At 39.5% G+C, this 22,348-nt stretch overlaps 1 protein-coding gene across 8 annotated transcripts in view; it reads right to left on the bottom strand.

Moving 5' to 3' along the window:
* The window catches only part of cntnap3 (contactin associated protein family member 3), a 220,326-nt gene that overhangs the window by 8,651 nt on the left and 189,327 nt on the right, over positions 1-22,348 (bottom strand). For all 8 annotated transcript variants that reach the window (XM_073914343.1, XM_073914345.1, XM_073914342.1 and 5 more), the window contains 4 exons: positions 17,655-17,879; positions 13,151-13,284; positions 8,910-8,997; positions 537-755 (listed from right to left, as the gene is read on the bottom strand). In XM_073914343.1, the coding sequence (XP_073770444.1) occupies positions 537-755; positions 8,910-8,997; positions 13,151-13,284; positions 17,655-17,879 (666 nt within the window). The remainder of the gene's footprint in view (positions 1-536; positions 756-8,909; positions 8,998-13,150; positions 13,285-17,654; positions 17,880-22,348) is intronic.

Raw genomic sequence — 22,348 nt, 5'->3', positions numbered from 1 at the left:
GCACTTCAACAAGCCTGTTTTTTCCCACTTGGCAAGCCAAGCTGACGTGACATGGGGGCGTGGCAGCATCGACGATTCTATTTTTTGATTCGATAATCTAAATTGAGCATAACTTTCAATCGATTTTGATTAAAAATCGAAATCGTGACACCCCTACCGTACACCAAGGCAATTAGATTGGCATGCAGGGGTCTTTCTTAAAGCATTATAAGCTCTGTAAACAGTTGTGAGATCACAACCTTTCATTAAAATGAATAAAAGTATTTGGAAATCAAACATACAGACTCTGCATGTTCTCATGGCTAATTTAGTTTTTCATTAAATATTCCACAGTTGAACATTATTACTTGAACAATGCAATGGAATAATGCAGGCCGACGGCTTCAACAAAACCATGTACCATCGATTAACACGCTTGTAGTTCAAAGCAAGCGTGTTTAACAGTTTGTAAGATATTATTAAAAATAAATTCACCCATGGAGTAAATGAAAGGGAATTCAACTTTCAGAATCAGTGTAAAGTTCTGCTGGCTTTACCTGTGAGGGAGTGAGTGGTCTCCGCTGCGTGAGGGTTGGACAATAAAGACGATCCGCAGCCGGATTCGCTCAGCGATCCGGTGACTATGACAGGACTGGTGTCGGGATACAGTAAAGCTGCCTTCAGCGGAGAGATGGAGTTAAACTGGACCACAGACAGACAGCCGGTGAAGCCCAGAGCATTCAGACGACCGATCTCTGGATCCACTTCACCAGAGTCTGCAAAACAAGAACACAAACACACATCTGAGTAGATCTTAATACCACAGGGGTGTCAAACTCAGTTTCTGCACAGATTAGTTCCAACCCTTGATCATTTGGAAAAGTGGCAGAAGGTCGAATGAATCCATGTATCATCTGTTGAACTGCATGCCAATCAACACTAATACTGCAAGAAGACTTATTGGAACCCACATGGACACACGATTCTCATAGAAATCAGTCAAGTTTGGTGAAGGAGACATCATGGTTTGGGGTTACATTCAGTATGGGGGTGTGCAAGAGATCTGCAGAGTGGATGGCAACATCAACAGCCTGAGGAATCAAGACATTTGTGCTGCCCATTACATTACAAACCACAGGAGAGGGCAAAATCCAAACCCTTCTCATACTTCAGCTCCTGAAAGCAAAGAGGGTCAAGGTGGTCGGGGATTGGCCAGCCAAGTCACAAGATGTGGACATTATTGAGCATGTCTGGGGCAAGATGAAGGAGGAGGCATTGAAGATGAACACAAAGAATCTTGAAAGACTTTTGTCAGGTGGTGTATGCCAGAGTAGTTGGTGGTTCATTCTGTTGTGGTGAATCCGAAGGAATATGAATGAATGAAAACATATTAAATATTTTACAATGCACAAACTTTAGAAAGTAATGTTTACTCTGAAATCATTCCACATCATAGAAATAGAAATATCAACAAATCAAACGTCTGCCGCTCCTGCCTGCCTTTGTTCATGAGTATCTTCGTTTCTTTTATTGGATATCAGTTGAGCATATAGTTACTTCCCTGGTCTCCGTTTGCCAGCCTGGCCATCTCCAGTGAACTGTCAGTATGTCAATCTGTATTTGCTGCCTGCAAGATCTGCCATGTTTCAACATAAGTGATAACTTCAGAAAAGAAGTGAACTGTGCCCTTACACTGCTTTCTCATCCCGTTTTACATTCAACTCAATGAGAGTGTAGCTTACAATTAAACTGACTACATACTGATTGTAAACTATTAAATCATTGATGCCTCAGGTGTGGGGCGATGCAGTGGCACAGTAGGTAGTGCTGTCGCCTCACAGCAAGAAAGGTCACTGGTTCGAGCCTCGGCCCAGTTGATCGGCCAGTTTTGTGTGGAGTTTGCATGTTCTCCCTGTGTTCGTGTGGGTTTCCTCCGGGTGCTCTGGTTTCCCCCACAGTCCGAAGACATGCGGTACAGGTGAATTGGGTAGGCTAAATTGTCCGTAGTGTATGAGTGTGTTCATGAATGAGTGTTTGTGGATGTTTCCCAGAGATGGGTTGTGGCTGAAGGGCATCCGCTGCATAAAAACATGCTGGATAAGTTGGCGGTTCATTCCGATGTGGCGACCCCGGATTAATAAAGGGACTAAACCGACAAGAAAATGAATGAATGAATGAATGAATGAATGCTACAGCTGTATGATATATTGTTTCAGCATCGATATCGCAATGTGCGCATACGCCAGTCACATTGCTGAATCTGAATATCGAATCTGTATTATAGTTGACCAGAAGGCACGTTTGAAAACTCATGATTTGTGGAGTCACGTCAATATGGACAAACATATCAGCAATATTTCCTGCACCTCATTTAATCTACACCATAACAAAAAAAGTTCTGAGGGCAAAAATAGGTCCTACTTAGCACTGTTTACCTAATAAAGTGACTGGTGAGCTCCATTTCTACCAGACTGCAATTATATGGGGATCTAATGGGTTAATTTCCATGTATTCGGAAAAAAAGTTTCAGATGAAATCCGCAGGCCGTCAGAGATATCCCAAACCCCCGACATTTCTCATTAAAACTTGGCAAGATAAAATAATCTGAGCTGAAGGAAGGATATTTTCTTACATTCACTCTATAGACTATTGACTTATTTCTAATTTATTTCTTCTAAGAAAATCCTGGATAAACATCTGAAAGGGAATGATAAATAAACAGCGCATGTCTGAAAACCCCACCAAGCTCAGAAAGAGCAACCCGATGAGCAATAATATTCTTCACAGCGTGTTTTCTCACAGCCCCAGTAATCAGATACCAGTTTTACTTCAAATGTACACATGGAGAGCGACGGCTGAACACAATACCGTGCCATCCAGCTTTTGTGTGAAAGATCTCATACTGCATTCCATTCCTGAGCAACAGCAGTCAACTGAACACATCAGGCCTGATGAAGGTCTTTTTATTCAGACATTGAGCTCCAGGCGACTCAATGGCCCGTAAGAAGAAGAAGAAGAAGAAGAAGAAAACATGTGACAGTTGCCAAAACATGTCCATTAACCTTATCCTCCAAAACCGAGATTTAAGATCAGTCGTTTGTTTTCATTTCCAATCATTTTACTTGCAGATTATATGATCTGCACAGCCTGATCTCATGAAAAAGCGTAAGTATTTTACGTTTGGTCAGTTTAGTGGTTAATTCGTTCGAGTTCAGTTGTATGAAATTGTATGATTTTAAAAAGGAGGTGTGGCACCTAAAGCCTGATTTATACTTCTGCGTCAGGTGACCAGCGTAACTCACGGCGCATGCAACGCGCGTGGCTGTGCATTTACACTTCTGCGCGCTGTCTCTGTTGGTCTGCATTAACACTTCCGAAACGCTAGTGGGCAGTGAGGTGTAAATGTTCCTCTGTGTCGAGTTTCTTCGCCTCTGTTTTGCTTTCCTGAACACTCCCTGGATGTACAAGTGGCTCAAACTCGCTCATTTTGAGGCAGGAACCGGCGGACGTGCAACAACTTTAACGATGAGGTAAACACAAAACAAAACTTTCCATCCGGAGCTCCTTCACGGGACTCCACACTTGTTAACAATCGCTCGTGCCATTCACGCGGCTCTCGTCCCGCCCAGACACGTCAGCGCTACCAAGCCGACCAATCACAGAGCTTGCGCTACGCGTCGTTGCGACGTGTAGTTACATTTTTTGAGAGGTGCACGTCAGTGACGCCGACGGCCACGGCGAAGGGCTATGCGTCAGCGTCGTAGCATACGCCGGCGTTTGACACAGAAGTATAAATCAGCCTTAACCCCACCCCTAAACCCAACCGTCATTGGGTTATGAGTAAATCCAAAACAATCGGCAACTCGTAACTTTTTGATTTTGTCACGATTACCAGCGATCGTCTTTCATAAGATCGCTGGATTTCACTCTTAATAACCATGGATTACAAATCCGCCATTTCTGGACTACATTTTCATACATGCACTCCAGTCACACTCACACATGCTTCCTCATCTAGACTGATTACTCGCACCAGCTGAGGATTGTCAGAAACCGATTGCACACACTATTTAAGCTACACATTCACTCATTCACTTTGCTGAGTCTTGTTTATCTTGTTTCCCCGTGTTTTGACCTAGCCTTGTATTCTTGTTCTCCCTGTCTGCCTTTTGACCACTCGCCTGTTACTGATTACGATTCTGGACTGCCTATATATATCCGTTTGCACCAGTGTTGACCATTGCTTGCCTGACCACTGAATAAATCTGCATGTGGATCCAACCTCAGTTGTTTGTGTCACTCCCCGAGGTTACAGATTTAGTGGCTAATTCGTAAGATCTAATTCGTACAATTTAGTATGACTTGCTCATCCCCCAATGACGGTTGGGTTTAGGGGTGGGGTTAGGTGCCATGGCTCCTTTTCAAAATTGTACAATTTCGTATGACTGAACTCGTACGAATTCGCCACTAAACTGGAAAAACGAAAATACTTACGTTTTCTCGTGAGATCAGGCTGGTAAATCGTACTATATTGTATGAATTAGATTGTACAAATTCATACGAATTAGCCACTAAATCAAAATGTTACGAATTGCCGTGAGATTTTGTTGGATCTGCCTCAAAACTGGAGTGACAAAAATAGTCTATAAAGCATATACTCAATTACACATTTCACTGGTCCTGTTTATAACTCTCATTTTTCTACTTTTTTCATGGGCATTTGTGACTCATTCCAGAATCATTTGTAAATTACAAGCAATTTGCATTTGTTTTCCCTTAATGACATCACACGCGCTTCAGCTTCAGGTGAGATTCCCTGACCAGCATCAAATGCTCCCTACTATCTGAGTGTCCCACTTAAAGTTAATTGTATTATTAATTTTCTTGTCGGCTTAGTCCCTTTATTAATCCGGGGTTGCCACAGCGGAATGAACCGTCAACTTATCCAGCACGTTTTTATGTAGCAGATGCCCTTCCAGCCGCAACCCATCACTGGAAAACATCCACACACTCATACACTACGGACAATTTAGCCTACCCAATTCACCTGTACCGCATGTCTTTGGACTGTGGGGGAAACCGGAGCACCCGGAGGAAACCCACGCGAACGCAGGGAGAACATGCAAACTCCACACAGAAACGCCAACTGAGCATTTCATCTCTGAAGCATCTAATATTAATCTTCAGGAGCTGGATGCGGGTTTCACATTTGATTTAGTGTTCATTACAGCTCAATATCAGGCCGTAATCGATAGTGTTTGCTGGAAATGACAAACAGCCTACTGTCTGAAGGGTTACAGCAAATCTGCTTCATGCCACATGTTCACAGGAAAGGTCATACGGAAACAAGCGCCGTCCCGCGTGAATCTTTTCCTCCATAAAGCATAGTTAACCTGCTCAACATTAAGCAGAGACTTGGGGATACTTGGCCTAATTTTGGCTCGTGAGGATCTCTGGGAAACTAGAACTGACTGCTGGAGAAGAAAAGGTATAAATCCAGCCTGATCTCACGAGAAAACGTAAGTATTTTACGTTTTGCCAGTTTAGTGGCTGATTCGTACGAATTCGTACGAGTTCAGTCGTACGAAATGGTGCGATTTTAAAAAGGAGGCGTGGCACCTGACCCCACTCCTAACCCCAACCGTCATTGGGGGATAAGCAAATCGTACTAAATTGTATGAATTAGATCGTACGAATTCATACAAGTTAGCCACTAATTGAAAAAGTTACGAATTGCCGTGAGATTGTGTTGTATAAATCATATGCAATTAAACAAAAAAGATCAGTGTTTTCTGTCAAACACTGCCATTATCTCCACTGGTCTTCATAAAATAATTATGTTTAAGTTGCTTTATTGTCATGCCATTTTGTACAGCATTGTCAAAGCATTTGAGATATGTATAAATATGCAATATATTAGCATCATCAAATTAACAAAATATAAATAAGAACAATTTAAATAGATAAGATTAAGATTTTATTTTTTAAATTTAAATAGATAAGAGCTCAAATAGTTAGTATAACATTGTACGATAATTTTTTTAGATTATTTAAATAAGGAAAATTAATTTAAATGAACTATTTGTATGGTGTTCACAGGTTTTGCGGACTTTTTTAGTCTTCTCAGATTATATAGTGAAGTCAATTCAATTAAAGAATTAATTCTTTAAATTATTGTTAATTATATTGCAATATTTATTCATCATGACACAATTATGTTTGCGGGCGATGCAGTGGGGCAGTGGGTAGTGCTATCGCTTCACAGCAAGAAGTTCTCTGGTTCGAGCCTCAGCTGGGTCAGTTGGCGTTTCTGTGTGGAGTTTGCATGTTCTCCCTGTGTTCGTGTGGGTTTCCTCTGGGTGCTCCGGTTTCCCCCACAGTCCAAACACATACAGGTACAGGTGAATTGGGTAGACTAAATTGTCCGTAGTGTATGAGTGTGAATAAGTGTGTATGGATGTTTCACAGAAATGGGTTGCAGCTGGAAGGGCATCTGCTGAGTAAAAACATATGCTGGATAAGTTAGTGGTTCATTCCTCTGTGGCGACACTGGATTAATAAAGAGACTTGAATAAATGAATGTAAATAAATGAATAATTATGTTAGTGCAAAATTAGGCCTAGCTTTATGATGATTAAGACTTTTATTTTGTTACACATTTCTAAAAATCAGTATAATTGTGTATGTGTGTTTGTGTATTAATTAGGCAGTAATAACTACTCATAAATATACCCTCTAATTTAGTTTGGTCACGTAAGATTTTTATGAATAGAAAGAAAATTAGTATTAATTATTTTTATATATATATAAAAAAAAACGTTTCTCTTGATTTTTTCAGGTTATAAAATTTGTATTTAATTTCCCCCCAACATATTCTTTTCAACAGACATTTTTTTGAACTGCGATCTTAGTTTTAATCTAATGTACAAGCACCAATTTATTATTGCATTAATATACACTACCTGACAAAAGTCTTGCCATTGATCCCAGTTGTACAGGCAGCAAATACTAACTTGACTTCTAGTTTTTCATTTGGAAAAGTGTCAGAAGGTCAATTTTTCTGATGAATCATCTGTTGATCTGCATCCCAATCATCTCAAATACTGCAGAAGACCTAATGGAATCCACATGGACCCAAGAATCTCACAGAAATCAGTCAAGTTTGGTGAAGGAAAAGTCATGGTTTGGGGTTACATTCAGTATGGAGGTGTGCGAGAGATGATCAACATCAACAGCCTGAGGAATCAAGACATTTGTGCTGCCCATTACATTACAAACCACAGGAGAGGGACAATTCTCCAGCAGGATAGCGCTCCTACTCATACTTCAGCCTCCACATCAAAGCTCCTGAAAGCAAAGAAGGTCAAGGTGCTTCAGGATTGGCCAGCCCAGTCACCAGACATGAACATTATTGAGCATGTTTGGGGTAAGATGAAGGAGGAGGCGTTGAAGATGAACACAAAGACTCTTGATGAACTCTGGGAGTCCTGCAGGAACGCTTTCTTTGCCATTCCAGATGACTTTATTAATCAGTGATTTGAGTCAGTGCAGAGATGTATGGATGCAGTCCTCCAAGCTCATGATGGAGTCAGACACAATATTCATTCTGTCTCCACTGCAGCAGGACTTTATATTCTATACTGGACATTATTTCTCTTCAGACACAAGACTTTCATCTAAGCAAAGTCAGACCTTACTGTCCTTATTAAATCATTCAAAATCAAGACATGATCATATTTTATTCTGCTAAAATAAGTGTAATCTAGAGGCCTTTGGCTTTTATATAAGCCACTTCTGATACCAAATGATCAACTACAAGTAAACATATTATTCATTGTTCCTAAAACTTGGATAGGCGACAAGACTTTTGTCACGTAGTGTATACACTAAAAGTGCTGAATGTTTTTGTATTGAAATAACAAAACCGTGACCAACTGGTTAACAAAATGCTTAGTAATCCTAAAGATGGTAACAGTGGACCTGTTTTTTTTTTAATCTGCCTTCAAGAGAGCTTCATATTTTCAAACTTCTGCTGTATTATTTATTGAGTCGATGTTTTATTCATCTCTCTAGAAAGTGGTTATGTGCTGCAGGTCCTATTTATATATATAAAAAACTGACCCATTTCCCGTCCCTCTAGACGACAATAATAACATGTAAAGTCAATATTAGTCATATCTGAAGTAAATAGGACAAACCGTGCTCCATCCACACTCAGATTGAAGAGTTGGCCTGACTGCACAAATAACATCTGATGCTTTCCGCCTCCTCCAGACATTTCTGCATCCCTGATGGTTAGAAAACCTCTGAAGGAATATTATATTATAATGGCCACTTAACTGACCATGTCACTGAGGTCAGAGAGATTTCAGCTTAATGCAAAAAAACATTAGAGAAAAAGATAGTCATTATGTTTAATATAGAATCGTACTGCCTGCTTAATAGGGTTTTGGATTTTGCCCAGTTATTCTGAAATGACTTGCATTACATTTTTCCAACCCAAGCTCATTCTGAAAATGTACCCCTATATACATTTCTGGAGAGCGCCAAATACATCCCAGGAGATAGTTCCTTTGTGGGATCTCAAATGTCTCCTGCTGTTTTCATGTATTTCCACCAGGAGCCACTGTCGACTGACCCACCCTCCTCCTTCCCTAAACCAATCAGTAGTGTTTTCAAAAGCAACGATTGACCCGCCAACCCACTTCCGCTGGTAAGCACAAAAACGAACCTCGTCATACCACCCCATATCATTCATTTTGAAGACAAAATGCAGCCATATGTTCTTCTGGCTACATAATTTGATCTCCAGAAATCATGGTCAATCATAAGCATGTGATTCTCTTGAAATTGGTTCATATTTAAACCTAATACTTGAGTTTTTTTGTGTAAGGGTATTGGATTGGCTATCCGACAGTGATTCTACTCACCAAGCACTTTTCCAATGACGATCGATTTGATGGCGTTGAATTCAGTGTCTGACGTGAGATTGAACTCTTCCTTCTCATGCTGATCAACCTAGAAAAAGGTACAACAGGGGTTATTAAAGTTAACTAGAGCCAAAACTAAACCATACATACAAAACAATATTTATTACTCAAAATAAATGTCATATAATAAATTTTTATTCAGTTTAAATCGATGTACTAAAATGTAACTGAAATACAACCTTTAAAAAAAACACAGTGTTGTAAAAACTAATGTAAATGACACACAAAAAAGGGTAAAAATGTAAATAAATAAGTGATGCGTAGGCCCACATGGAAACTGCGCATGCAGAATTCCGCAGATGTGTAGCCCGTCTATTATTCTGTTTATTTACTCGAGTGAATGTGTGTAAATCTGTATTTATTCAGTTTTTTTTTATTAATTGAAGTAATATTATTGATTAATATGCAAATGTTCATCTGATTAATGTACAATGCAGGTTGTAAAGTAATATTTTCTCTCTTTAAGTAGTTATATTATATGAGAGACGTGCTTTGTTTACTAATAAAGTGAATCTAATTGGATTTGCATTTTAAACATTAAACTAAAGTTAAAAAGATATCATTTTTTAATTTCACATATTAGGGTTTTAGTTATGTATCTCCCAAAAGAATTCTGCAGAAATCCGCAGATTTTCACTGAAGTTTTCCGCAGAAAACGTCCGCAGATTCCGTCAGGCCCTAGTGTAGGGTAATGATTCAAAAGTATTTATCATAATAAATAACATGGTTTTTCTGTGAATAATTGCACACTTATACACACAGTTCATCAATGAATTCAAAAGTAATGTACTAAACACTTTTTATTTTAAAGGGCACATAGTTTACCCCTTTTTTATGATTTAATATTAATATTATGGTTGTTCTGAGGGTGCCAGTTTAGGTTCAGTTCAACACACAGTTCAGATGTTTTTATTATAATGTGTTAAAAAGTGTCATGTTGGGGGCGTGAACACAGCTTGCTGTTTTAGGGGCGGGTTGCTTCACAGTTTAGGCTTCCCGTCCACCGTAACAAGGGGGCGGAGCCAAGAGCTCCCATGCTCTGCGTTTGCAACAGCCATGTCACCCTGCAGCCCAAGACCAGTTACTCACTGAAGCTAAGCAGGGCTGAGGCTGGTCAGTACCTGGATGGGAGACCACTAGGGAACACTAGGTTGCTGTTGGAAGTGGTGTTAGTGAGGCCAGCAGGGGGCGCTCAACCTGTGGTCCTAACGCCCCAGTAAAAGTGAAGGGGGACACTGCACTGTCAGTGGGCGCCGTCTTTCGGATGAGATGTTAAACCGAGGTCCTGACTCTCTGTGGTCATTAAAAATCCCATGGCACTTCTCGTAAAAGAGCTGGGGTGTAACCCCGGTGTCCTGGCCAAAGTCCCTCTATCGGCCTTTATGATCATGGCCTCCCAATCACCCTTTCCACCGAATTGGCTCTATCACTGTCTCTCCACTCCACCAATAGCTGGTGTGTGGTGAGCGCACTGGCGCCGTTGTCCTGTGGCTGCCATCGCATCATCCAAGTGGAGGCTGCACACTGGTGGTGGTGTGAAGAGACCCCCCTCATGATTGTGAAGCGGTTTGGGTGTATGGCCATACACAATAAATGCGCTATATGAATACACATTACATTACATTATATTACATTACTCCCTACTAGAGCATGGGAAATCTTTTCTTCACTTCAGAACATTCGTTCAATCATTCAAGGTCATTGTTTAAAGTCCCGAATGGGACAGTTGGCATTTCTGTGTGGAGTTTGCATGTTCATACCCTGTTGGTGTGGGTTTTCTCTGGGTGCTCCGGTTTCCCCCACAGTCCAAACACATGCGCTATAGGGGAATTGGTTAAGCTAAATTGCCTGTAGTGTGTGTTTGTGTGTGTGTGTGAGAATGAGTGTGTATGGATGTTTCCCAGTAATGTGTTGCGACTGTAAAGATATCGGCTGCATAAAACATATGCTGGAATATTTGGCGATCCAATCCACAGTGGCGACCCCAGAAATAGAAACTAAGCCGAAGGTAAATGAATGCATTGACAATATGGTTAACATGTCACTTCCCCAGCTCTAAAATGAATCTAAAACTGTTAATACAAACTGTGATCGTATCTAAGTGATGTACACTGCAAGGCACTGCACACATAAATAAATAAATAAATAAATAAGCTTGGCAGCGTCATGTTTGTTCATAGCAAGGGTGTATGCAAGTCTTCTAATTAAAACAGCTATTTTAAAACCTGTCACCCGGCGCTGTCAGACCGGCAGATTTAACGGTGCGGAGCCATCGTCTAAGCGTTTGTGTTGAAACCGTGATTATAGCGAAGGCTGGGAGTAATTGATGAGGTCGTGAACAGATCAGCTCTCATCATGACCTGTAGCGGCGCACACATCGAGCGCTATCGAACAACACGTCACACTTCAGAGCTATTGATATTTCACCTGCACACTCTAAATCAAACCCTGCCGTCAAATCTTTCCTTTCACGTTCATGAATATATGCATGCATGCCAAGGATGTTCTGTCTGCATTCTGTAGGCATTTATTTAAATGACATCTAATCTATTAACAAAACATATTTAAATGTACAAATTTCAGTGTTTTGAGGGATATTTAGTGTATTCTGACCTACAGTCACCTCTGATTATTTATTCTAGAGTTTACTGTAGGTCAATCTATACGAACTATGCATCTAATTTGACTTTACCTAAGCTATATATAGTTACAAACACATATTTTACAATTAAAGCGTCTTGTCAACACTTACAACGTCTCTTGGTGCTCTTGATCTTCAGTTTTAGACTGTTTAATGACTTCTCGCATAGACAGATTGGCGCAATTAAGCATTCTAAATGGTATGAACAATTATGGAGTGGTCAAAAGTCAATTAACATTTCACTCATTTATTTTCCTTCGGCTTAGGGTGCTTTCACACCTACACTTTTGTTTCGGAACGTGTCTCGTTTGCCCAGTTAGCACGGTTTGTTTGGTATATGTGAACAGGGCAATCGCGCTCTGTTCCGCGCCAAAGTAATCGCTCAAAGATCGCTTGAATGAGGTGGTCTCGGCTCGATTGAAACGAACCCTGGAGCGGTTCGATTGCAGTGAGAAAGCGATCCGATCCGAGCGCGGTTATATCACAGTGTTTTATGGATATGTAATAGGCTTACGGCTATATGAAGAGAGAATTATGAGTAGGGCGGGAAGTTTCGCGAGTCTCCGGATGCCAGCAAACGAGTGATGATCTCCCGGTAATCTCGCGTCTCCCTCCCGGTCCTCAAATAGGCATCGTCGCGCACCCTTCTCACCCCTCCCCACCGCGTCTCTCCACAGACACGTTGCGCGCGCACCCTGTCAATCACCACCAAACCAACACCTCCCCTGACAGCTTAGCAGGACGCTGCAAAATAAACCCTGACACTCTGACCAATGTGAGGAGAGTTTACTCGCACGTGACTTGTTTCAGTTCTTATGGTCCGATTAGAAACTTTGCAGTGTGAAAGCGAACCGCTCCAAGAGCAAAGAGCAACAATGTAACAATTGTAATCTCTGTTTCAAACAACTGAATCGATTCACAGGTGTGAAAGCAGCCTTATTCTCTTTAGAGGTTGCCACAGCGGAATGAACCGCCAACTATTCCAGAATATGTTTTACACAACAGATACCCCTCCAGCTGTAACTCATTACTGGGAAAAACCCATACACACGTATTTAAACACACTCATACACTATAGCCAATTTAGTTTCTTCAATTCCTCTATTGCGCATGTGTTTAGACTGTGAGGGAAACCAGAACACTCGAAGAGAACATGCAAACTCCACACAGCATTGCCAGCTGATCCAGCCAGGACTCGAAAGGGCAACCTTCTTGCTGTAAGGCGACAGTGCTCACCACTAAGCCACCCATATTTATTCATATCTTCATATTTTAATTATTAATATCATTTAAGATACTGATCAGAGCAAACTATTTAAAGAGCAAACCCTCCCATACATCTGGTTTTGACTTCCTTCGGAGGAGATCAAGCGGGTCAGACGCACACAAACCCCCTGTGATTCGCATCCTGGTTTAGACCTCGGGAACACTCTGTGCCTAATGGGAATGAGCTTTAGTTTATGGACCCTTAAGAGTCGGCGTATGTCAAAATAATCAGAATCTGCCCTGAACACGGTGAGCTTTACATCCATCACTGTACCTGAATGCTGAGCGTCTCTGCCAGTCTCTGGACGCTGACTCTGTGGAGCTGCCCGTTGGCCAGATTCCTGCCGCTGGCTCGAAAAACCTCGGCCTCTCTGCTGTGGGCCAGTTTGTACTTGACGTCCAAATGTCCTTTAGAACAAAAAGCATTTGATTTATCAACCTGTGCTTTTACAGCTGAAGTCTAAACTATTAGATTTTGTTTGTTTTTTTCAAATATTTCCCACATGACGTTTAACAGATTCAGGAATTTTTCACAGTATTTCCTATAATATTTTTTCTTCTGGAGAAAGTCTTATTTGTTTTATTTCAGCTAGAATAAAAGCAGTTTTTAATTTTTTTAAAAACATTTTAAGGTCAACATTATTATCCCCCTTTAAGCAATATTTTTTCAGTTGTCTACAGAACAAACTATCGTAATATAATGACCTGCCTAATTACCCTACCTTAACCTTATTAACCTTGCTACTTTAAATGTCACTTAAAGCTGAATACTAGTATTTTGAAAAATATCTAGTCACATATTATTTACTGTCATCATGGCAAAGATAAAATAAATAATTTATTAACAATGAGTTATTAAAACTATTATGTTTAGAAATGTGTCAAAGAAATCTGCTCTCCGTTAAACAAAAACCAGGGAAAAATCTACAAGTGGGCTAATATTTCAGGAGGGTAATAACTCTGACTTCAACTGTATATAGTAAAAAAGTCACAGCTGAGCATCTAAGACAAACGCCAACATCAACATGCAACAGAAGCAGATGAGTTTCCACAGCTACAAAGCTTCATCTTAAGAGGATTAATAATCCATCCTCCGTGAAACAAAGCAGAAGCTGAAATACAATTTAAAATAATGATAATAATATTTCATCACTTTTTGATTGGATTAAACCATCCATATCTGGGATTCAGTTTTTTAGTGAAATATGTATTAGCTGCTTGAGGTGGAGATTTCAGACTCGTTGAGAAAACACACTTTAAAAAAAATTGTAAATTAGCAGTTTCATATTTATGTTTTTATTTGTTTATTTTTCCATGTTTATGCTTTTGAATTGCATTATGGGATCTTGATCTTTCTTCCAACGACTTTTAACCTTGAAAAGGTGTCAAAAAAGTGACTTTTATTAATGTTTTAATTGTTTAAAGTCTTATATTGTCTGGGTTGGTGTTGTATATTACATTACAAAAACCTTGTAATAAACTGCCAGTACTAGCTGTTACCAGTTTCCTGCTATTTTACAGACTTATTTCTCTCTATATTATTTCTTATACAATATATTATTTCAAACCACCTAATGTCAGTTAAGTCACTTTGTTAATCAGTGGAGTTGAATTTCCACCATCAAAAGTCAACAGAGCAGAGACCAACATCCCATAATGCAATTTGAAGATTTTATAAAAATAACTTTTCTAAATAAATGGTAATGGTGTATTAATAAGCTAGGTTGTTGATTCATTAAAGTATCAGGTTTTTTTTTTTTCATTGATCTATGCTCAATATGTGGGCCCTAACATACACCTGGCGCAATGCGGTGCAAGATGTGTTTGGCGCGATTTGTTGCCATTTTCAGACCAGCGCAAGTGTAATTTTCACATTTTGCACGATATTGTTTAAATAGCAAATCCATTTGTGCCACTTTGTGGACTCATGGGTGTGCTGGTCAGAAAAGGAGGTGTGTTAAGGCGCATTGTTGTTGAGTTGCTGTTTAGAGGAAATGAAATAGAAGTCCAGTGCAGAGCGCGTCAGTTATGCACCTATGCAGGTCCAAACACACATTGCTTAATCCACACAGTATGTACTGCAACACACAAATATCTTTACAGAAGAAAACAATTAAAGGATTAAAATGTTACAAAAATAATAATTTTCTAGAAAAAAAAATCTATATATTTGTTTTGGTTTTGGAGACGTCTGCATCACCATAAACTGTAAAAAATGCAGGGTTCCACACAATTCATTCATGTTGTCCCAACACAAATCGATTAAGTAACTTAACACTTTTAACAAATGTATGTGAATAAAACATAAAAAAATGATTTGTTCCAAAGAAATCTAAAGAATTGTGTTGTTTCAGCTCATTTTAAATAGGTAGTTTGAACAAATAATAAAAAAAAAACATTTGTATGGGGCATAAGAACAGGACGTGTGTTTGGATATAACTCAATATTATTGTTCATTTATTCATCTGCTGGAAATTAGAACTGAATTTAGAAATAGTTTTGACACAAATCTTTGCGCTTAACAAACTACATAAATACGTCGGCTAATAGATGTCTTCAGTGGAGTGAGTTTCCACTGCTTCCTCACTCCACCAAAGTCAAGGAGTAAAGTAAAGAGTAAAAGTAAAGTGAAGAGAAAGTAAAGAGGCTGAATGAAAAAGGCTCATTCTTTATCCTTGCGCTGCAGATGCTCTGTTTAACTGTTTTCTCGCTAGTGAAGCGTTCAGTTTGTACAAAGTCCACCATATAAATAGCAAATGCGCCATGACGTGACACATCTGACTCTTAAAGGGTATAAGAGATGAGATTCTGGTTGGTTTAATGCACGTTATGTTCAATACACACCCAGAACTCATAAAGAAAGTGCACCCCTGTTAGACCATGCGCTTTGCACTTTAGACTTTGTGCTTAGGTACTTAAAATAGAGCCCTGTATGATTGAGCATAGATGCAATAACAAGATACTTTGACTTTCATTTCTCCATTTATAAGAGGAATTCACAGTCCGTATTCTTCTAACAAAAACATTTAAGCTGAAAATATGACCTAAGGTGAACCTAATGAATTTAAACACAGCTACATCTATATTTCAATAGCAAAACAACTTTTTGTATGATATGAGGGTTTATTATAGCATGTTGCTACGCAGTTGCTAGGGTGCTCCAGATGGTTGCTTCCACTGAAATGTCTTTCGCTTACAATTCCTGGGTGCACTGTCCTGCTAATTAATGCGTCTGCACCCTGATAAATAAATAAAAATGACATGCATCAGGAACAGGAAGCTGTCAGACGGACCGCTGGGGTTCTGGAGGCTGTTATTCTGGACCTTCTGCATAATTGGACTAGCAGGTATTATTGACACATGCTGTCTTCTGCTGGCTCTCAGTGGAGAGCCAGTGTGGCGTGATGAGCACATCCAGCGTTTACCACTGAAATCTACAGCTGCCGAGCGGGACGCCAGGCTAATTGGCCCTAATGGTGTGCTAAATATAACAAGACTATTTTGAGTAACACACTTTAATGTTTGGTTAATTGATATAGTTTTTGATCAAAGGTAGACTCTGTTCAGTGTGTAAACCGTGTTATGTTGGCATGTTTTTCAAAGAATCACTATGATTTCGTGACTTGCAGCTTGTCGTTGAAATCAATTTGTAAAGCCATACATGTAAACCCATGTGGATCAAAGCATTTTTGCATGAGTTCTGGTTCGGGGATTAAATTTAAATTGATTCATTTAGCAGACGCAGACTGAACATACAGAGAAAGTTCTCCAAAAGTGACTTACAAGTGAGGAAAAAAGAATGGCAAAGATAAAATAAATCAGTTATTAGAAATGAGTTATTAAAACTACTATGTTTATAAATGTGTTGAAAAAAGGCTTTTTTTTATTAAACAGAAAAAAATATATATATACATTTGTACAGTACATGATGTAACTACAGAAGAGTCAATTTTTCAAAATAATTGTAACTCTTTATAGTCATTTTTGAGTGAGATGCTAATGGTCTAATCCGATTCAATGATCTATGCTAAGCTAAGCTAAAAGTGTTCCTGGCAGACAGAGAGGTCATGAATGCGCGGCAGTCTCACAATGACATCTATCCATGCATTTCTCTTCGGGCTTTTCCTCTCTCCTGACTGATTTCAGACAATGTATGAAGTGATTTAGTATGGTTGATTTAGGTGGGATGCTAATGGTCTAATCTGATTCAATGATTTATGCTAAGCTAAGCTAAAAGTGTTCCCGGGAGACTCAGAGATTGGCTGAATGGATTTGAGTCAGAGTGTTCCTTTAAGTCAGTGTTTCCCAACCCTGTTCCTGGAGGCACACCAACAGTACACATTCTGGATGTCTCTTTAACCTGGCCCATTCATTTCAGGTCTTCAAGTCTCTTTTTTAAGTACAGATGAGTTGATTCAGGTGTGTTTTATAGGAAGAGTTTGAAAATGTGTACTGTTGGTGTGCCTTCGGGTTGGGAAACGCTGCTTTAAGTAATGAGAGCTTCTGAGAAACATTCATTGAGAGCTAAACACTTAAAATCAGCTTTTTCTGACCACAGACCCATGTTTACATGCAGTCATGAATGCGCGACAGTCTCACAATAACGTTTATCCACGCAACACAACATTTCTGTTCTGGCTTTTCCTCTCTTTTGATGAATTTCAGAGAATATGTGAAGTGATTTAGTACTGTTGACATCCTGGTGTCTTTAGAGATTCCCTAGGCTTACGCTAATCCCAATGAGTGTGCTCAGCAGAGAGGAAGAGATGGTTTCAGACCGTTTCTGTTGAGCAGGATGGACAGGTATTCTCTGTAGTAGGAGTTGACGTAAAGCAGCAGCGCCGGAGCTTGACTCGTCCTGAAGCTCAGTGAAATATTCTCTCCTCTCAGCGTTAAATCAGAGTAGATGGAGGACGACTGTGCGCTGATGTTCCTGTTCAGCTCGTACGGCTCCTTAAATGTGTACGTCACTGATGTTCCCGGTTTGAAGAAGGCAGAAAGTTCTGAAAAAAGAGATTAAGCACACTAGGATTAGGATTATTCATAGTTGAAGTCGGAATTTTTAGCCCACTGTAAATTTTATTCCCCAATTTGTTTAACTGAAAGTTTTTTTCAACACATTTCTAATCTTAATAGTTGTAATAACTCTAATAACTGATTTGTTTTATATTTGCCATGATGATAGCACATCATATTTGACTGGATATTCTTTAAGATACTAGTATTCAGCTTGAAGTGACTTTTAAAGGCCTAACTACAACCCCAAATCAGAAAAATCCCAACACTTAAAAGACGATTAGGGACTGAAGACACCAAGCGATGAAGTGTTTCAGGTGTCTTTTTGTCCCTTTCTTCGTGCAAACGAGTCTTAACGTGGGCAACAGTATGGGGTGTTCTGTGTTGCATTTTGCACTTCAAAATGCACCACACAAACTTTATTGGAGACAGGTCGGGACTGCAGGCCGGCCTATCAATACCTGTATCTTCTTCCTCCACAGCCAGGACTCTGTAATGCGTGCAGAATGTTGTTGATTGATTATTAGTCTAGTTTTTGCTTTGAAATAAGATTTTGACATATTATTTCTGAAAACAAGACCATTTTTTTTCTTCAAGCCACATTAAATCCGAACAAAATATTATGCCATTGGAAACAAACCAACTCAAATCCATAAGACAAATCTTTTAAAGTTGACATAGGAAGTGTCCTTCACATCGTTTTAAAGAAGCTCCTCTTATTCTGCCTTCAGCTCATCTTGTTGAACAGCCCTCAACACACACAGCATGAATATAACTCTGGCCAATCAATGAACACTCTTTGAAAAAGCAAAATATCAGTAACTTGGGTAGGCATTGTGAGTACCCTTTATGCCCTTGACAAACATCACACAAATCGAAACAACGGAACTACAACGAACACCTCAAAATTGTTCACAAACCTTGACTAACCAATCCAAGGCTATGAACAGGTTACAGCGTTCATTTTCTTCAGTTTGTCTTTTCTGCAGTCTCTACATGTCTTTCCTTTTCTTTTGCAGCTCTTCCAAGGCTACCTAACTTTGAAATGAAGCTCACTTTGTATTTGTATTTTATTTTAAAGGTACAATTCTCGCTATTAAAAACCATTAACTATGACTTTTGCCTCAATAAACTTCTAATTTGCTGCCTTTTAATAGTTATTAAAGAGCCCCTATTGTGTTTTTTAAATGACCTTCCATACAGTGTGTAACAGCTCTAAGTGAATGAAAACATCCAGCTGAGGGATAAATCTGATCATGCACCTTGTTTAAAAACTGATTTTTTAAATAGAAGATTCGACTCAGAGTTGTTTAGATGATTCGTCATTTGTCCAGATTGTTGGTCTGTTTGTGTCAACGTCGAAAGGAAACAATACCAAATATGAAGGGCCTGTAAAACGTGAGCGTGCCTTTCCCTTCAAACACTAGCGGAGTGCAGGTGTGTGTGTGTGGGATTGATCATGACTGAAGATGAGTGAACGTTCTGGTGATTAATGCAATGACCTACCCTGGGGGATTCGCTGGCCGTTCGTTAAAGGAAGAATCAGAAAACACTATTGATGTATGAGACTTTGTCAGATCTTGACAGGAACTTTACAGTACACAGTTTACGGACCAGTTTCTTCCTCCAGTTCACAAGTGTAAGTAAGTGCGATAAAAATGGTTGCCTCCTCGTTTTCTCAAGCTTGCAAAATATGTATTTATTTGTGTTTTGTTACTTGTAATCGCTCCATGTGGCTTGTTCTGTATTTGGTTAACTCTAAATTCCCATATCGCGACTAAAACCATGTTGAAAATGCGACGCGTTCCTCTTCTTTTACTGATTTAAATGGTCAAAATTACTAAAACAAGTTTTTAAAATTGTTCAACTTTTGCCTCTGTGCAGATTAATAATAATAATAATAATAATATGTGTGTCATTGTTATTACTTGCCGGTGTTTGACTGCATTGCACTCCTGCATTGGGCTCACACATACACACTGCACTCAGAGTCATCCGGGTACTTCTTGCACTCTGATTTTCGAATTCTATTATTCGGACAAAATACTCGGATAGCATTAATTTTAGCATAGTATGGAAGAATATGATTTTGGATGCAGCCTCTGTCTCGCGCTGAATGCAGTCGACCAATCCTGGCAGACTAGGTCATCGGACCAATCAGCGCAGATTAGCATTGTGCTAATGAGGGGTTTGGGATTAAACGAATCGCTGAACGAATCATGTGGGAGTCGTTGGGATAATCAGGTTAAAGTAAATGCATATTATAAGACAATGAAAGTGTTTTTTCAACTTGCGTGCAGATCAGCGTGTTGTTGGAGACCCCCAAAACCCAAATATGACCTTTATAATGCATACTAGGGGCTCTTTAAGGTAGTTGTTGGGCTTGGGTATTAAATATAGTGATATAGAATGTGTAAAAGATGTACTGATAACTATCAAAAAAACAGTAATTATCCTAAAGTTCCAGTGAATATTAAAGAGCCCATATTATGGGTTTTTGAAAATTCTCCTCCATGTAGTGTGTAACACAGCTCTAAGTGAAGTGAAGTATCCAGCTAAGGCTTAAATCTGTTAGTGTACAGTGTTTAAAACGGTTGATTCATCTATAAAAGAGTCGACTCAGTGCTTCAAACGAGTCGCCTTGATACCGATTCATTAGGTGTTTCGCCATGACGTACGAACAAAACCAAGTTATTCACGTGCACGCGCAAACCCGGGAGATTTCAAACCCGAGGCCCCGCCCTCTGACGCAGAAACCCACACACACACACACACACACACACACACACACACCCACAAACACACACACACACAAACAAACATGCCGGTCGATTGAAGTCACACTGCAGATGGATATTATTGAGTCTGTACCCAAAGTTGAAACATCAGCATTATAGCCAAGCAGTTGGAAACTACTGGAAACTTCTGGAAACTACATGCTACAAAGAATACTTCATCAGCGTTTGTTAAAGGAAGGATCAGTAAAGAGTAACTTACTGATGGACGTCAGGATGGGTTTCTTCCTCCATTTCTCAAGTGTAAGTATGTGCGATTAAAGTTGCCTCGTTGACTCGAGCTTGCAAATGTGTTTAGTTGTGATTTGTTACTTGTAGCCGCATGTACTGTATCAGGTTAACTGGCTATATTCTCTTATCGCGTGCAAAGTCACGTTAAAAACGCGACGCGTGCTGCTTTGTTTACGGAGCTCCGTGGACGAGGAGTAGTGTGTGTGTCTGTGTGTGCGTGTGCGTTGTTGTCCAGAGCAGGGTTAAGTGCGTGTGTGTGTGTGTGTGTGTGCAATATGTGTGTGTGTGTCTGTGAAAAGAGCAGAGTGAGAAGCTAGAAGATCTCCTCAACTGTTTTTGGAGTTTTTACTCAATAAAATAGTCAGTCGTCTGAATTTTCAAGTCCATCGACTGTATTTACATTCACCCACTGGCAGCTAAAATCCACGCCTACACTATCGAGCGTGTATGAACTGTGATTACTTTTATATTGCTGATTAGCTGTTTGGCTTTTCACTCTCTGACTGAAGGCAGTCGACCAATCGCAACAGACTGTCATTGGTCCAATCAGCGCAGATTAGCTTCGCGCTAAGGAGGGGTTTGGGAACAAATGAATCACTGGACGATTCATACGGGAGTCGCTGGGATAATTAGGTAAAAATAAATGCAGATTATAAGACCATGAAAGTGTTTTTTGACCTTGCATGCATATTAGACTGTTGTTGGAGACCCTTACAACCAAGATATGACCCTATTTCATGTATAATATGGGCTCTTTAAATATATGTTTCAGACGTTTGGGATTTCTATAAGCTAAGGTGCGCCAATACATTGACTAAATTAGAATTTAGAGGATATAAACATCCAAAGCTTGTAGTTTGTCTATTTCACCTAAATGGATCAACAAGTTTTATTCACATCACCTCATACTTCAGTTTCTCATCAAATCTTCTGACTATTCAAATGCTAGAAAGTTGCCCTGCCGACTTTTCATTAACACACTTCTCAATTGTTTTTCATTTAAGCTCTTAAAGTGCTATGATAAAAAAAAAAAAACATTGTTTTTCTAAAGGGGAGGAGCGATTCTACATCCCGCCCTGTCTTCATGTTTTAGTTAAAACTGAGTGACACATCGAACATAAAATGGACATTTAATATCGTTAGTAATAGGAAATAAGCAACTATTTAGTAGAAAGAATAGGTACTTTAGGGCCCAGTAAAAATAAAAATAACGTTTTTTAAAGGTTATTGTCAGAACGTTAGTCTTCAAGTATATCTATAAGCTAGTGTTTAGTCAAAACAGTGACAACATTTGCATTTAGAAGACATCAAATGGATTTTTTTTATGTCACCTCATACTTCAGTTTCTCATCAAATCTTCTGACCAATCAAATGCTCTCTAGTAACTTATAAACCCCGCCCCCTTCATGATGCTCTCATTTGCTTTTCAT

Source organism: Danio rerio, chromosome 10 (genome assembly GCF_049306965.1).
Source record: "Danio rerio strain Tuebingen ecotype United States chromosome 10, GRCz12tu, whole genome shotgun sequence".
In the NCBI taxonomy this organism is placed as follows: Eukaryota; Metazoa; Chordata; class Actinopteri; order Cypriniformes; family Danionidae; genus Danio; species Danio rerio.
The sequence above is the reverse complement of the archived record's forward strand: the minus strand, read 5'-3'. Positions and strand labels throughout refer to the sequence as shown.